Source organism: Oreochromis niloticus, linkage group LG10 (genome assembly GCF_001858045.2).
Source record: "Oreochromis niloticus isolate F11D_XX linkage group LG10, O_niloticus_UMD_NMBU, whole genome shotgun sequence".
Taxonomy (NCBI): domain Eukaryota; kingdom Metazoa; phylum Chordata; class Actinopteri; order Cichliformes; family Cichlidae; genus Oreochromis; species Oreochromis niloticus.
The window spans coordinates 40264-58111 of record NC_031975.2 but is presented as its reverse complement, the minus strand read 5'-3'; the positions used below and the strand labels follow the sequence as shown (position 1 = coordinate 58111).

General features: G+C 44.3%; 1 protein-coding gene across 6 annotated transcripts in view; it reads left to right on the top strand.

The window, feature by feature from the left end:
- Positions 1 to 17848, top strand: part of dmpk (DM1 protein kinase) — a 97454-nt gene that overhangs the window by 52519 nt on the left and 27087 nt on the right. For all 6 annotated transcript variants that reach the window (XR_003221961.1, XM_019355353.1, XM_025910961.1 and 3 more), the window contains one exon: positions 7625 to 7716. Coding sequence is in view for 4 of the 6 variants with exons in the window: in XM_019355353.1 (XP_019210898.1) it covers positions 7625 to 7716 (92 nt within the window). In the remaining 2 variants the exon portion in view is untranslated. Of the gene's footprint in view, positions 1 to 7624; positions 7717 to 17848 lie in introns of those variants that run through there.

Sequence of the window (17848 nt, the reverse complement as noted above, 5' to 3'; positions counted from 1 at the left end):
CAGGATTACTGAATTGGAGACTCGGCTTCGCACCCTTCATTCACCCGTAGCTAGCCAGGCCCCTGTAGCTGGTGCAGCCGAAGATAGCGTAGGCCCCGCTAGCTGTTCCCCGGCAGACCCCAAGCAGCTGGGGAAAGAGGGCGGCTGGGTGACGGTGAGGAGGAAGCATAGTCTTAAACTGAAGCCCCAGGTACACCACCAACCTGTTCATGTGTCTAACCGTTTTTCCCCACTCGGCGACACACCCGCCGGGGGTCAAACTCTGGTAATTGGTGATTCTGTTCTCAGACATGTGAAGCTAGAGACACCGGCAACCATAGTCAATTGTCTTCCAGGGGCCAGAGCAGGCGACATTGAAGGAAATTTAAAACTGCTGGCTAAGGGTAAACGTAAATACAGTAAGATCATAATTCACGTCGGCAGTAATGACACCCGGTTACGCCAATCGGAGGTCACTAAAATCAATATTGAATCGGTGTGTAACTTTGCAAAAACAATGTCGGACTCTGTAGTTTTCTCTGGTCCCCTCCCCAATCAGACCAGGAGTGACATGTTTAGCCGCATGTTCTCCTTAAATTGCTGGCTGTCTGAGTGGTGTCCCAGAAACGATGTGGGCTTCATAGATAATTGGCAAACCTTCTGGAGGAAACCTGGTCTTGTTAGGAGAGACGGCATCCATCCCACTTTGGATGGAGCAGCTCTCATTTCTAGAAATATGGACAAATTCATTAAACCCCCCAAAATATGACTATCCAGAGTTGGGACCAGGAAGCAGAGTTGCAGTCTTACACGCCTCTCTGCAGCTTCTCTCCTCCTGCTACCCCCCCAAAAACCCATCTCCATTGAGACTGTGTCAGCTCCCAAAAAGACAAAAAACAAACTAAAAACCAGCAATAAACAACTTAAACAAAAAAAATCACAAAGAAAGAACAATACAGTATCCACATCTGAACCAAAGAGTAAAACAGTGAAATGTGGATTATTAAATATTAGGTCTCTCTCCTCCAAGTCTCTGTTAGTACATGACTTAATAATTGATCAACAAATCGATTTACTCTGCCTTACAGAAACCTGGTTGCAGCAGGATGAGTATGTTAGTTTAAATGAATCAACACCCCCGAGTCATTCTAACTACCAGAAATCCCGAAGCACAGGCCGAGGGGGCGGTGTGGCAGCAATTTTTCACACCAGCCTATTAATTAACGAAAGACCAAGACAGACTTTTAATTCATTTGAAAGCCTGATGCTTAGCCTCGTCCACCCCAGCTGTAAAACTCAGAAACCAGTCTTACTTCTTATCATCTATCGTCCACCTGGGCCTTACACAGAGTTTCTCTCTGATTTCTCAGACTTTTTATCTGATTTAGTGCTCAGCTCAGATAAAATAATTATTGTGGGTGATTTTAACATCCATGTAGATGCTAAAAATGACAGCCTCAACATCGCATTTAATCTGTTATTAGACTCAATTGGCTTCTCTCAAAATGTAAAAGAACCCACCCACCACTTTAATCACACTCTAGATCTTGTTTTAACATATGGCATAGAAACTGAATATTTAACAGTGTTTCCTGAAAACCCTCTGCTGTCTGATCATTTCCTGATAACATTTACATTTACAATAATTGATTACACAGCAGTGGAGAGTAGACTTTATCAAAGTAGATGTCTTTCTGAAAGTGCTGTAACTAAGTTTAAGAATATAATCCACCCACTGTTATCATCTTCAATGCCCTGTACCAACATAGAGCAGAGCAGCTATCTGAACGCTACTCCAACAGAGGTCGATTATCTTGTTAATAATTTTACCTCCTCACTACGTACGACTCTGGATACTGTAGCTCCTGTGAAAACTAAGGCCTCAAATCCAAAGTCCCTGACTCCGTGGTATAATTCTCAAACACGTAGCCTAAAGCAGATAACTCGTAAGCTGGAGAGGAAATGGCGTGTCACAAATTTAGAGGATCATCATTTAGCCTGGAGAAATAGTTTGCTGCTTTATAAGAAAGCCCTCCGCAAAGCCAGAACATCTTACTATTCGTCACTGATTGAAGAAAATAAGAACAACCCCAGGTTTCTCTTCAGCACTGTAGCCAGGCTGACAAAAAGTCAGAGCTCTACTGAGCCAACCATCCCTTTAACGTTAACTAGTAATGACTTCATGAACTTCTTCACAAATAAAATTTTTATCATTAGAGAAAAAATTACCAATAATCATCCCACAGATGTAATATTATCTACAGCTACTCTTAGTACCATCAATGTTAAGTTAGACTCTTTTTCTCCAATTGATCTTTCTGAGTTAACTTCAATAATTAATTCCTCCAAACCATCAACGTGTCTTTTAGACCCCATTCCTACAAAACTGCTCAAAGAAGTCCTGCCATTAATTAATTCTTCGATCTTAAATATGATCAACCTATCTCTAATAATCGGCTATGTACCACAGGCCTTCAAGGTGGCTGTAGTTAAACCTTTACTTAAAAAGCCATCTCTAGACCCAGCTGTCTTAGCTAATTATAGGCCAATCTCCAACCTTCCTTTCATATCAAAAATCCTTGAAAGAGTAGTTGTCAAACAGCTAACTGATCATCTGCAGAGGAATGGCTTATTTGAAGCGTTTCAGTCAGGTTTCAGAGCTCATCACAGCACAGAAACAGCTTTAGTGAAGGTTACAAATGATCTTCTTATGGCCTCTGACAGTGGACTCATCTCTGTGCTTGTCCTGCTAGACCTCAGTGCTGCGTTCGATACTGTTGACCATAATATCCTATTAGAGCGATTAGAACATGCTGTAGGTATTACAGGTACTGCACTGCAGTGGTTTGTATCATATCTATCTAATAGACTCCAGTTTGTACATGTAAATGGAGAGTCCTCTTCAGACACTAAGGTCAATTATGGTGTTCCACAGGGTTCAGTGCTAGGACCAATTCTATTTACATTATACATGCTTCCCCTAGGCAACATCATTAGAAGACATAGCATAAATTTTCACTGCTATGCAGATGACACGCAGCTCTATCTATCCATGAAGCCAGGTAACACACACCAATTAGTTAAACTGCAGGAATGTCTTAAAGACATAAAGACCTGGATGGCCGCTAACTTTCTGCTTCTTAATTCAGATAAAACTGAGGTTATTGTACTCGGCCCTGAAAATCTTAGAAATATGGTATCTAAGCAGATTCTTACTCTGGATGGCATTACCTTGGCCTCCAGTAACACTGTGAGAAACCTTGGAGTCATTTTTGACCAGGACATGTCCTTCAATGCACATATTAAACAAATATGTAAGACTGCTTTCTTCCATTTGCGCAACATCTCTAAAATTAGAAATATCCTGTCTCAGAGTGATGCTGAAAAACTAGTTCATGCATTTATTACTTCCAGGCTGGACTACTGTAATTCACTATTATCAGGAAGTCCTAAAAACTCGCTGAGAAGCCTTCAGCTAATCCAAAATGCTGCAGCAAGAGTACTGACAGGGACTAGAAAGAGAGAGCATATTTCTCCTGTTTTGGCTTCCCTTCATTGGCTTCCTGTTAAATCCAGAATTGAATTCAAAATCCTGCTCCTCACATACAAGGTCTTAAATAATCAGGCCCCATCTTATCTTAATGACCTTGTAGTACCATATCACCCTATTAGAGCACTTCGCTCTTGCACTGCAGGCCTACTTGTTGTTCCTAGAGTATTTAAAAGTAGAATGGGAGGCAGAGCCTTCAGTTTTCAGGCCCCTCTTCTGTGGAACCAACTTCCAGTTTGGATTCGGGAGACAGACACTATCTCTACTTTCAAGATTAGGCTTAAAACTTTCCTTTTTGCTAAAGCATATAGTTAGGGCTGGACCAGGTGACCCTGAATCCTCCCTTAGTTATGCTGCAATAGACGTAGGCTGCCGGGGATTCCCATGATGCATTGAGTTTTTCCCTTCCAGTCACCTTTCTCACTCACTATGTGCTAATAGACCTCTCTGCATCGAATCATATCTGTTATTAATCTCTGTCTCTCTTCCACAGCATGTCTTTCATCCTGTTTTCCTTCTTTCACCCCAACCGGTCGCAGCAGATGGCCGCCCCTCCCTGAGCCTGGTTCTGCCGGAGGTTTCTTCCTGTTAAAAGGGAGTTTTTCCTTCCCACTGTCGCCAAAGTGCTTGCTCATAGGGGGTCATATGATTGTTGGGTTTTTCTCTGTATTTATTATTGTGCTATCTACTGTACAATATAAAGCGCCTTGAGGCGACTTTTGTTGTGATTTGGCGCTATATAAATAAAATTGAATTGAATTGAATTGAATTCTTTGGACTTCATGGTGTTGTTGCTCCCAATATTCTCTTAGACAACCTCTGAGGCCGTCACAGAGTAGCTGTATTTGTACTGACATTGGATTACACACAGGTGCACTCTATTTAGTCATTAGCACTCATCAGGCAATGTCTATGGGCAATTGACTGCACTCAGACCAAAGGGGGCTGAATAATTATGCACACCACACTTTTCAGTTATTTATTTGTAAAAAATATTTGGAATCATGTATGATTTTCATTCCACTTCTCACGTGTACACCACTTTGCATTGGTTCACGTAGAATTCCAATAAAATTGATTCATGTTTGTGGCTGTAATGTGACAAAATGTGGAAAAGTTCACAAGCCACTTTTGCAAGCCACTGTATATTATACACCCATTCTGGTCAGAATCCTGATTGCATTCTTTGCTTAGATGGGAAGAAGGCATTCATTCAGGTTGCTGCCAATATTTATTCCCAAATCCTTTTTATAACTGAATCTTTAGATTCAATTATATCATCGTAAATGTGGATATGGTAAACGCCCTCAGTTGAATAAAGCTCTTCATCAAAAGTTTTGGACTAATGGAGGCCTGGCAATGCCTAATTTCCAGTATTACTATTGGGCAGCAAATACGTGCTTATATCTTGGATCTATTTCCAAAACAAAGATAATTGCCCTTCCTGGGTGTCCATGGAGTTGAACTTGGCTACAGACTCATCTATTCTTGCCATGATTGGATTTTCACCCACCCTACCCCCAAAACAAAAGCAACTGATAATCCAGTTGTCTGGCACACGGTGAGGGTGTGGACTCAGATGAGGAGGCATTTTGGCTTAAAAAAATTAAACATCTTAAAATATGTATCTCCCACTGTGATAAACCATGGCAGACCCGGAGACATTTTCAAGCTTTTCAGCATGCTTTATTGAGGCACACGGTTGCTGAATACACACATGAATGGTTGCAGCGTCCCAGTTGCCAGCCGACACATCCACAACACAACAACTCAGACTGTGCAAAGCCTTTCTCACCTACAGCAGCATTGCAGACCACGCCCCGCCACATACCCCCATTGCCCGACAGGCTGGCGAGCCATCCGGCTGAACCTACTGCCCCCCTGCCCAGACCGTTGGTGCTCCCGGGCCCTGATGAGGGACAAGGATGTGACCACTCTGGCGGTTGCCCACACATCCAGCGGCGCCCGTGACAATGTGGATCCGGGGGGATGCCCTGCGTATCCATCGGCAGCCCTGGAACTGGTCCAGGGGCCAAGCAGTGACAGCGCAGTAGATGTGGAAGTGAGCCGGGGCTCACCAACAGCTGGTCCACCTCCTCCGCCACCAGCAGGCACGCCTCCTGTACACTGGCAGGCGCGGACCCTTGGGCACCTCCAGCAACAGCGTGGCAGGTTCCTCCCACGTTCTCCGTGAGCTGACCTCCGGCTCAGGCTGAGCAGGTGAGTGAGCTGGTGGCAGGCCCAGGAGATGCTCCGCAGCCCTCTTCCGGTGAGCAGGAACGGGCACAGATCCCTGCCGGGCATAAGCCGCTACCACTTGATGAGTGGGGATGGGTGCTGCGGCAGGCTACATCCTGGCTGGTCGCATCCTGGGCCTGACATGGTCGCCGGAACAGCCTGGACCTCCTCCACGCCAACGCTGTCGTGGAATGCCGGTGAGAGTGAGAGTGCCAGATTTTTCATCCCCTGTAGATGCTGCTGGGTCCAGTCTCACAGCTCTTCCGTGCTGGCCATTTTGGCCACCATTCAGGCCAGCTCCTCCCCTTGCCGGCCAGATTGTGAGTCTGCCGTGCCCCCCATCCTGGGTTTTGGCACCACTTTGATAAAACATGGCAGACCCAAAGACATTTTCAAGCTTTTCAACATGCTTTATTGAGGCACACGGTTGCTAATAACACACATGAATGGCTGCAGCATCCCAGTTGCCAGGCGACACATCCACAACACAACAACTCAGACTGTGCAAAGTCTTTTAAGTTGGCGAGCCGTGATAGCAGATGCCACGCAGGTGCATCCATCTCACCTGCAGCAGCATTGCAGACCATGCCCCACCACACCCATATACACATTTTTTTCAGATATCTGCAGATCAGACATTTTCTCCAATCTCAGACACCAAATTTTCCAATAGCACCAGCTGCAATGTCAGGGATTTGCTCCTTAATGTAGTTCCAACTTGTAAAGGGTTAATTTCTCTTATATATATGACAACCTGGTAAGTATGAAAGGTTCCTTGATAAATAGGATTAAAACGGCCTGGGAACAAGATCTAAATCAGTCATTGTCTGTGGATACTTGGGATTTAATATCCAAGTTAGGAAATTTTACATCCTTCTGTGTCTGCCACTGTCTTTTACAATTTAAGGTTGTGAATAGTTTCCACATGTCCAAAGTCAAATTATCTTTTATATTTCCGAATGTGGACCCCTCTTGTGATAAATGTGAGGCTTCCCTTATCCATATGTTCTGGACATGTCCTAATCTCAAAAAATTCTGGAGAGACACATTTCAAACTTTGGCACTAATTCTTGGATACCATATGGGTCCTAATCCATTAGCTGCACTTTTTGGCACCACTGGAGAGACTGATGGACAGTTGATCTTGTCACAGTGTCGCAGACTGTCATTTGCTTCCCTTGTGGCTAGGCATGCAACCCTGCTAAGATGGAGTAGCTCAATGGCTGAGGGACCTTATGTGTTATTTAAGCCTCGAAATGATCCATTATTCAATTAGTAATACCAGCAGGAAATTTTACAAGGTGTTGGGGCAATTCCTGAAATATTTTTCCAGCCTTCAGGTTGAAAACCCCACTTCTAGCACTACTCAGTGAATCCTCTGTTTTTGTTGCTGTTGTTGTTTTGTTCTGTTTTTTTGAGGTGTTTTTTGTTGTGTTTTGTTTTTAAAAAAAACCTGGCTCAAGGAACAGGGCTATTGTGTGGGATGGGTAAGGGGTAAGGGGTAAAGGCAATTAAAAGATATGAGAATGTGTTGTTAAGCTGTATTTTATTACATCAGCTTAAGCAATAATTGTGTAACCTACTTACTTATTGTATAACAGTTGTGTGTATCTCTTTTTTGTTGTTGTTTCAATCTAATAAATATATCTTTAAGAAAAAAAATGTATTTAGAGCACACTAATGAATTGTCCCCCACTGATAAATTACTGCAAAATTGTTAAATTAGGAAAAAAGGATATTTTTAAAATAATGCCACTGCATTACCATTTTTAGGTCCATTATTTCAAAGAACACTGAAATAATAAAGTAAAATAATTGAAGTTTGCAAATCATTGTCTCTTCTCTCCTTTCTCACAGCTGAGCCTCTGGTAAAGGAGGTTAAGAAAACCCGCATCAAAAGAGAAGACTTTCACATCTTGAAGGTGATTGGCCGGGGCACATTCAGCGAGGTGAGTGAGAATTGTACCTACTATTTTATATAAGTAGAATTTTTAGGTATTGACTTAAATTCTACATTTAAGAATATGAATTATTTAGCTGCCCTTTTATGTGGAATGGGGTTTTACTGAAAGGAACTGGACCTGTCTGCAATGATACTACTTGCACTCCACATAGTTTCTTCTTAATCATTTCTACTTGATCTTTTAATATCAATGTCAAGCCCACCAAAATGGGTAGAACTCTGTCACGGCGGGGTATGCCAGTGAGTTTGTGAAAAGGACCAAAAAGCAGACACTAGAGAGGTGAACTGAAGTTGAAACCAAGAGCGAGCCATTTATTATGGCTGGTGGACATGAACATAAAACACTAAACTGAAACCTAAAATGGGAAAACTAAAAAACTACTGTATTTTCAGACCATAAGGGAAAAAAACAGTTGGATAAGTCAAACTTTCCTCAGCTCATTCTTCTTGCTTCCTCCACTTCCGTACCATTGATTCATTAATGTTGAATTCTCTCGCAGCTGCTCTATTCCCATGTTGTTGCAGTATATTAATGACTAACCTCGTATTGTGGATGGATTATCTCAGTTGTTCTCCTGACTGACGTTTAGTCCATTCACAACAACCTGCTATGCAATTGCATTTGTCCCTAACCATCAGGAACCCTCACGGTAACTTTTATTGAGTGGAAAAAAGTTACCGTTCATCCTCCAGCTTCACTATGTTTGTTATACTAACATAGCTGTGTAGCTAGTGATCACATAGCACATCATTATATACCAGCTAGCCCAACTTCAGTAACCCTACAAAAGTCACTGCTGTTTAGTTTTTTTTTTGTCTTCAGTTTTGTTGGAAGTGTTAGCAGAGCTGTGCGTTTTAATTTTTCAGAAATCTCTCAGTCAGAACATGCTATATCATGTTTAGGTGGAAACTAGCAAGGTAACTTCCTGCTAACTTCTAACTCCGTTAAATTTAATACATTCTGTTTCCGTGGATGCCTGGATGAGATGAAAGAATTTAGACAGTTTTTAACTGTCAGTGATGCCGCAGTGTTCATTTGACTCCGGGACCTGAAGTGGATGGAGTTTAGGACCCAGATTACTCCGCGAGGCTCCTAACTACAGTAGCCGTAATGCTCCGACAATCCATCAAGCAGTGCAGCTTCGTAGCTTACCAAAGTCATACTAAAACATTTTTGACAGATTTTTGAGTGCCGTGTACCACATAAAATCGGTTCGAGGTCAGTAAGCACAACCAGAATTCATACATAAGATTACCCGATTGTAAGGTGCACTGTTCATTTTTGAGAAAATTAAAGGATTTTAAGTTTGCCTTATAGTGCAGAAAATATGGTATGAAAACTGTGACATGGCTGAGGTAACTATGAAAACTATAAATCAGCTATGACAACTGTGATAACTATGATGACTATGATAACTAAGGTTACTATGACAAGACATGAAGGGAATCTCTCTCTGATCTCCAGGGTTTTCTGCACAGAACAAACAGGTTAAGTAACTTACAGGCTGAAGGCAGACCACAACAACAAACAAGAGAGCAAGATTCACTAACTATTTCAATGATCCAGTGTAGACTGAAAGCAACTTAAATAATAGCAGGAAAAGACATCCATCCATTTTCTTCCACTTATCCAGGACCGGGTCGCGGGGGCAACAGTCCAAGCAGAGAAGCCCAGACCTCCCTCTCCCCAGCCACCTCTTCCAGCTTGTCTGGAGGAACACCAAGGCACTCCCTGGCCAGCCGAGAGATATAATCTCTCCAGCGTGTCCTGGGTCTGCCCCGGGGCCTCTTCCTGGTGGGACATGCCCTGAAAATCTCACCCAGCAGGCGCCCAGGAGGCATCCTTGTCAGATGCCCGAACCACCTCAACTGGCACCTTTCGATGTGGAGGAGCAGTGGCTCTACTCTGTGCCCCTCCCGAATGGCTGAACTTCTCACCCTATCTCTAAGGGAGAGGCCAGCCACCCTTCGGAGGAAGCCCATTTCCGCTGCTTGTATTCGCGATCTCATTCTTTCAGTCACTACCCACAGCTCGTGACCATAGGTGAGGGTAGGGGCATAGATCGACCGGTAAATTGAGAGCTTCGCTTTTACACTCAGCTCTCTTTTCACCACAAAAGACCGTTACAGCGGCCACAGTGATGCGGACGCTGTACCGGATCCGTCTGTCGATCTCCCGTTCCCTTCTCCCATCACTCGTGAACAGGACCCCGAGATATTTAAACTCCTCCAGTTGGGGCAAAAATTTGTCCCTGACGCGGAGTGGGCACTCCACCCTTTTCCGGCTGAGGGACCATGGTCTCAGATTTGGAGACGCTGATTCTAATTCCCACCGCTTCACACTCAGCTGCGAACCGTTCCAAGGCGAGCTGGAGGCCATCACCCGATGACGGCAACAGAACCACATCATGTGGAAAAAGCAGAGATGAGATCTTGAGACCACCGAAGTGAAAGCCTTCCGCCACTTTGCTACGCCTAGAAATTCTGTCCATAAAAATTATGAACAGAATCGGTGACAAAGGGCAGCCCTGGTGGAGCCCATCACCCACCGGGAACGAGTCCGACTTATTGCCGGCTATGCGGACCAAGCTCTTGCAACGGTTGTATAAGGACTGAATGGCCCGTAGCAATGGGCCAGACACCCCATACTCCCGGAGCACCCCCCACAGGACCCCATGTGCCCTCAAGTATCTTCGAGAGGATAAAGAGCTGATCCAGTGTTCCACCAGAACGAAATCCGCATTGTTACTCCTGTATCCGAGGTTCAACTAACGGACGGACTCTCCTCTCCAGCACCCTGGTATAGACTTTCCCAGGGAGGCTGAGGAGTGTGAGTCCCCTGTAGTTGGAACACACCCTCCGGTCCCCTTTCTTAAAGATGGGGACCACCACCCCGGTCTGCCAGTCCAGGGGTACTGCCCCTGGTCTCCACGCAACATTGTAGAGATGTGTCAACCAAGACAGCCCTACAACATCGAGAGCCTTCAGTGCGGACCTTGTCCACCCCAGGGGCTCTGCTACCAAGCAGTTGTTTAACTGCCCCCAGAGATTTGGCCGGTTATCCCCTTCGTGCCCAGACTCTGCTTCCGCCATGGAAGACGTGCCAGTGGGATTGAGGAGGTCCTCGAAGTATTCCTTCCACTGCCCGACAATTTTCTCAGTCAAACTCAGCACCACTCCACCTGCACTATACACAGTGCAGGTAGAACACCGCTTTTCCCTCCTGAGTCACCTGACGGTTTGCCAGAATCTTTTCGAGGCAGTCCGAAAGTCTTTTTCCATGGCCTTTCGGAACACCTCCCACACCCGAGTTTTTGCTTCAGCCACCGCCCGCGCCGGATTCCGCTTGGCCTGTCGGTACCTTTCAGCTGCCTTCGGAGTCCCACAGGCTAACCAAGCCCAGTAGGACTCTTTCATGACAGTCACCAACTACCTAGCGGCCACAGCTCAGTGCAGCGGCTGCGGCAATGGAGGTGCTGAATATGGTCCATTTGGACTTAATGTCCCCAGTTTCCCTTGGAATGCTGTTGAAGCTCTGCCGGAGGTGTGAGTTGAAGATCTCGCGGACCGGGGCCTCTGCTAGACGTTCCCAGCACACCTTCACTGTACGTTTAGGCACGCCAGGTCTGTCCAGTGTCCTCCCTTGCCACCTGTTCCAGTTCACCACCAGGTGGTGATTAGTTGACAGTTCAGCCCCTCTCTTTACCCGAGTGTCCAAAACATATGGCCTCAGGTCTGGTGATACGATTACAAAATCGATCACCGACCTGTGGCCTAGAGTGTCCTGGTGCCACATGCACTTATGGACACTCTTATGTTCGAACATGGTGTTCGTTATGGCCAAACTGTGGTTTGTACAGAAGTCCATAAACAAAACACCACTCGTGTTCAGATCCGGGAGATTGTTCCTCCCAATCACGCCCTTCCACGTCTCGCTGTCATTGTCCACATGAGCACTGAAGTCTCCCAGTAGGACAACAGAGTCCCCAGGAGGAGCACCCTCCAGTGCCCCACCCTGGGACTCCAAGAAGGCTGGGTACTCTGAACTGCCGCTCGGTGCATAAGGACAGATGACGGTCAGGACCCTTTCCCTGACCCGAAGGCAAAGGGAACAAATCCTCTCGTCCACTGGGAGAAACCCCAACATACCAGCAGCAAGCCGAGGGGATACCAAGATAACCACCCCAGCCTGCCGCCTCTCACCAGGGGCAACTCCAGACTGAGACAGAGTCCAGCCCCTCTCCAGGAGACTGGTTCCAGAGCCCAAGCCAGGACTTCCGCTCCTGGCTGCCGCCCAGCTCAAATTGCACCCAACCCCTACGGTGCCTCCTGTGGGTGGTGGGCCTGGAGGAAGAAAAGACATAATTGCAAACAGGTGATTTCATTATTTCCAGGTGTGAATTGACTGAACCGAACAGGTTTAAGCTAGAAGCAATGGAAGAAATTGAGGATTCTTATAGCAGTGATCAAGTCATGAGTTGTGCATGTATTTGATCCACAATAGCTGGGATAGTTGGGAGACTCAGGTGAACTGGTTGAAAGAGGCAAAGCACACAAGGTTAATAGGAGCCTCTGAGACGATGTCCAAAGCAATTACATGAAACTGAAAAATGTGGTTTATCAGGAGCTGGGTAGCTTCTAAGGCTAAAGGTAACTCAGACAGAGTGCCAATAGTTGACCATTTCTTTGAAGAAATGGTCAATTACAGTCAGATTGACTGATAAAGGTGGAAATCCATTGACAAAGTCCAAGGCAATGTGGGACCAAGGGCGACTGAGGTAAGGAGGCAGTTTTGGCAAGCTGACAAGAGGAGAAATGGAAAGGGAGGACTTATTTTGAGGACATACAGAGCAAGCAAAGAAGTTCTCACACATCCTCTACCATGGATGACCACCAAAACAGGCACTGCAAGAGGGCACATTTTTTTTCCAAGACGGCATGCGAATTAGGTTGTGTGGGTCTAATATATTATGTGAGGACTAACTTTCAAAAGGACTCAGAGATGACTAAGCATTCCGGTACAAGGACACAGCTCATGCCTCTGAACATTCTGAACCACAGACCAGATTGATGTTTCAGGAACCAAATCTGTAAGTGATGGTTAAGTTGAATCTGGTAAAGAATAGTGCCCACTTTGCCTGATGAGTGTTAAAACGCTTGGCAGTCTTCAAGATAAGATCTTAAAATTTGTTGTCCACTCTACATATTTTAAGCTCTTCCGGCCAGTTCCTTGAGGGGAAGTTTGATGGCCAGTAGTTCTCCAACATCATAATTCCGTTCAGCTGGGGAGAGAGGGCAAGATAAAAAGCAAGATAAAAAGCACAAGGATGCATTTCACTTTCATTTTTTTTTTTTTTTTTTTGTGATAACACTGTTCCTACCTACCGCAGAATCCAAAGTGTCCATTGGCTCTAGTTGGATGCGGACAGGAGCTGAAGCAAAGAGCTTTTTACGGAGTTGAAAGTTCCACTGAAAGCGATCTTAGGAGAAGCCAGGTTAGTGAGAGAAAAGGCTATTTTACTTTAGTCACAGATGAAACAGTGGTAGAAAATGGCAAACTCCAAAAAGTATTGAAGCTTTGTTCTCTGTGGGGCCAATAAACCACTGCTTCCACCTTCACTGGAAGAGCCTTTACCTGCCGTTTTTCCATGATAAACCCAAGGAATAACACCGAATCAATACGGAATTAACAATTCTCTCCTTTGACATAAAGGGCTTTTTCCAGTACATTAGAGAACTTGATAGAAATGAAGCTTAAAGTCTTCAGAAATGGACTGAGAATATCAACCAGATTAAAAAAAGACAAAGCAGTTCGGGAAGTCTCTGAGAACCATTATTAACATTAACATTAATCATTAAATAAGACGCTGGAAAACCACAGACATCAGAGACCAAGAGGCATTGCCAGAGATTCAAAGGGTCACAGTTCATTATTGAAGGCAGTTTCCACTCATCCCTCTCCGTGATACGCACCAAGTGGTGCACATTTTGGAGATGTAGCTTAGAGAAAACCATGGCCCCCTGCAGAAGTTTGAATGCAGAAAAAAGTAGTTGTGATGGATATTCTTAACTGCAATTTTTTTAAACCTCAAAGAGTCTTGTCTTTTTTCACCACAAAGAAGAAATCCACACAAAGAGGTGGTTGAGGATTAACAACTGACACCCAGCTATGAGCGAGTCTTTGATGTATTTCACCATGGCCTCGTGTTCAGGTAGTCTGGGGAGATTAAAAAAAAAATGGTGACAGTTTAATACTTTTCACTCTTACTGGCTGCAGTGAGTCTGTTTTTCACTGCAGAACTTTTCAAAACTTGTTTGCTGGCTTGGTACTGCCAATCTCAAGTGATGTTCAACGTTTATTTAAGTGAGGCAACAGCAGAAAACCCAATCTCACAGAGATAGGGTGTGGCAAAGGGAAGCAGAATGCCCACAGCTCTCTGTCCTATGAGTGGATTCTCCCTCTCCACACCAAGCCAGCAAAGCAACAAGGCCTCACACAGGAACCCTGACATAATAAAGCAAACAGCCTTGATTGCTATCTATATTGTTCACCTGTAAGACAAAGTTTGTCCTTCACTACATCAAGAAGTTGTTCCTTACTTGAAATATCACATAGGCACCTTGCAACTATGTCATTGGACAGAGGGATGGCCCTTAATTTTGCACTGTTTGTCTCATCAAGCACCACCACCAACCCTCCCATTAGTAGGTCACTTGCTCTATCACCTGACCTACAGTCACCCCGTTGTTGACAGCTAAAGCTGCATGGAGTATGAGGTCCTCTGCTATCATGTGTCCATTTCAACGACCATCTACAGATGTGACACCACTAAATGCACAGATTACTAACATAACTGAGGTGACTTTCTTTGTTCTACCATAAAAGTGATTCTGGTGTTAAGCATTAGTTCTGTATGACTTTTATGTTATTTGGGAAGTATTTCTGCCAGCTAACTTATGCCCCACCTATCATGACTCTGCCACACACTTTGAGAATCACTGGACAAAACTATGTTTAGTCCAGTCTCCTCAGCGATCAGCTGACTGTGACAGGAAGATGGCGCCTTTGCTCGGCTTGACTTCTACCTGCCTGCGTTGTATTGTATTTTATGCTATTATATTAGCCCTGACGTTTAATATATGGAGCTATGCTGCTGTGATTTACGACCGTTCTTCCTTGCTCCACATCAAAGAGTCAATGGAATGTCTTTATGATGATTGGGACAGTTATAGAAAAACTTTCCCCCGACCATTTGTGTGCTCTTCCACCTCACCGGATTACTTCTTGCTACCTACGAAATGTGCCCTAAGCAATTCCAAGAAGAAATCAAGGACAAGAGGCTGCAGGGCCGGCATCCAGGTACACATTAGATGAGCCTACAGATCAGAGATTCCCTGACTCGTCTGAATGCGTCCCTAGTTTCTGCTGCCAGTTACCCTTCCGGATTTGGTTGGAAACACATTCTCACAGCCACTACAGCATGGATCCTGCCAGTCTGATGCTCTGGATTTTGCCGATTACCTCTCCACCGCTGTGTCCTCGCAGCCTGCATCGCAAAACCGGTGTTTGGTCCCGCCGGTTCTGTGGCGCTGCTGGAGACCACGCGTGCGGACACGGTGTTTGCTGCCAGTTCCACTCCGACAAGCTGATGGGAAACCTGCGCTGCCAGGATTCAGTCAGATTGCGCTCTTGAACGCCCGCTGGATTTTCTGTTTCTCACTGAAACATGGCAGAGTGATGGTGAGTTTATTCACCTAAACAAACTGCTTCCTGCAGGCTGTTCCTACTTGGGCACCCCCTGTTTAGGTCGCCGTGGTGGAGGACTTGCTGTCGTCTTTAAGGACAGTTTCACTTGCAGAGGTATGCAAACTGAAAACTATTCTTCGTTTGAGTCGCAAACAATTAAGGGGGCTCTACAAACATCTTTTATTGTGTTTTAGTCTATCGCCCTCCTGGCCCTGCTACTGTGTTCTTAAAGGATTTTATGGACTTCTTATTCCATTATGTTTGACAATTCTCTACTCCTTACCGGAAATGATGTAAATACACTTATTCAGTCCTTTAATAGGGAATGCACATCCATTTTGGACCAAGTGGCACCTATTAAAACAAGCTCGGCCTTACAAAAGAAGACATGCCCTTGGATAAATGAGTCTATCTTAAACTCAAGGAGAATATGCCCCAAAACGGAACAACTATGGAAGAAAACCAAACTTGAAGTACACAGGCTCCATCTTCGAGATCTCATGCTCTCCTTAAATGATACGGTGAACACTGTTAGATCAGAGTATTTTTCTAGACTCATACCAAAAAACAAGAGAAATCCCAAGTTTCTTTTTGACAAAATCAGTGCTATGTTATACCCAGATGTGGTAACTTTAGATGTACACTCTAAAGTAGATAGTAATAAACTCCTCCGATTTTTTGTTGATAAGATTAAAGAAATCAATGCAAAAATCTCCCCAAAGCTTTCTTGTTCTCCAAGTGAGGCACTCCCTTTGCACTCCTGGTCAACTTTTAAAACTGTAACATATGATGAAATAGCAGCATTGGTTGGAAAAATGAAGCCATCCTCAAGCCCCTCAGATATTATCCCCACTAAGCTTTTCATCAATGCTTTTGACACCATTGGTCCTTGGGTTGTGAACCTTTTTAATGTTTCTCTTCAGACCTGGGTGTTCCCCAGCTTTTTTAAAACATGCCATTGTGGAACCAAGGCTCAAAAAACCCAACCTGGATCCAACACTACTTCAACATTTAAGACCTATCTCCAAACTCTCATTTATGTCAAAACTCTTTGAGAAGGCAGTTGCTGTCCACCTTACAGCATACTTGGAGAAATACAACATCTATGACCATTTTCAATCTGGGTTCCGTAAATTGCATTCCACTGAGACAGCACTACTGAAAGTCACTAATGATATTATGATGTCAGCAGACTCCAGAGAATACACAGTCCTAGTCTTGTTAGACCTTACCTCAGCCTTTAATACAGTCAATCATACTATCCTGATAAACAGACTGAGAGACCTGGTTGGGATGTCTGGCTCCGTTCTAGACTGGTTTTCATCTTATATATCTAAAATGAGTTTTAGTGTGTCTGCAAACCAGATCATGTCGGAATCTACAGAGTTGTTGTGTGGAGTTCCTCAGGGCTCTGTACTGGCTGTACAGCTATATTTTTCATTTAAGACTGCTGAAGCTCATAAGCTCTGCAATCTGATTGACTGTTTAACCAACATTAAACAATGGTTGAACAATAATTGCTTACAGCTAGTAGTAAGAACCGATAGTGAACAGATAGTAAGAACCTGCTTTTTTCACTTGAGGAACATTTCAAAACTTAGATCCATCGTGTCTACAAGCGTTCTCGAGATGATAATACATGCTTTTGTCTCTACAAGACTCGACTACTGCAACAGTCTGTTTACTTGTCTAAACAAGAAAGGGCTAGCTTGTCTACAGGTTGTCCAAAACTCTGCAGCGAGGCTACTGACCCGCTCGAAAAAGGCAGCTCATATGACCCCTGTGTTAAAGTCGCTGCACTGGCTACCAATCAGATTTAGGTTCCATTTTTAAATTCTGGTTTTAACTTTTAGAGCACTACAGGGACACCCATCATCAAACCAAAACCTTTTAGTGGTCCCCCACACTCATTTTAAAACTTGAGGGGACCGATCTTTCCAAGCTGTTGCACCCAGACTGCGGAATGCACTTCCCCTATTTTTACAGTGTTTGGACTCGGTGGAGACCTTCAAAAAGCTTTTAATTAGACCAGGGTTTTTATGATGTATTTATGACTGTACTGTGTTTTTACCTTATAAAGCACTTTGTGACACATGTCTGTGAAAGGTGCTATATAAATAAACTTTACTTACTTACCTTCTTGTTACTGGAAAGGAATAGTGAAACTGGTTGTGGTTTAGGGAGAAAAAATGAGGAGTATAATTAATTATTTTGCCTATGATAAATCAAGAAAATTTTGTAAGGCTGCTAAAGATCTAGAAAGGTCTTTAGCAGCCATTTCCCCCTTCAATTCATCATACAAATCATGTAAACAGGCACCTTGGGGAGCCCTTCTCTTTCACCCTGCTTCTCCAGCCAAAATTCAGAAGCC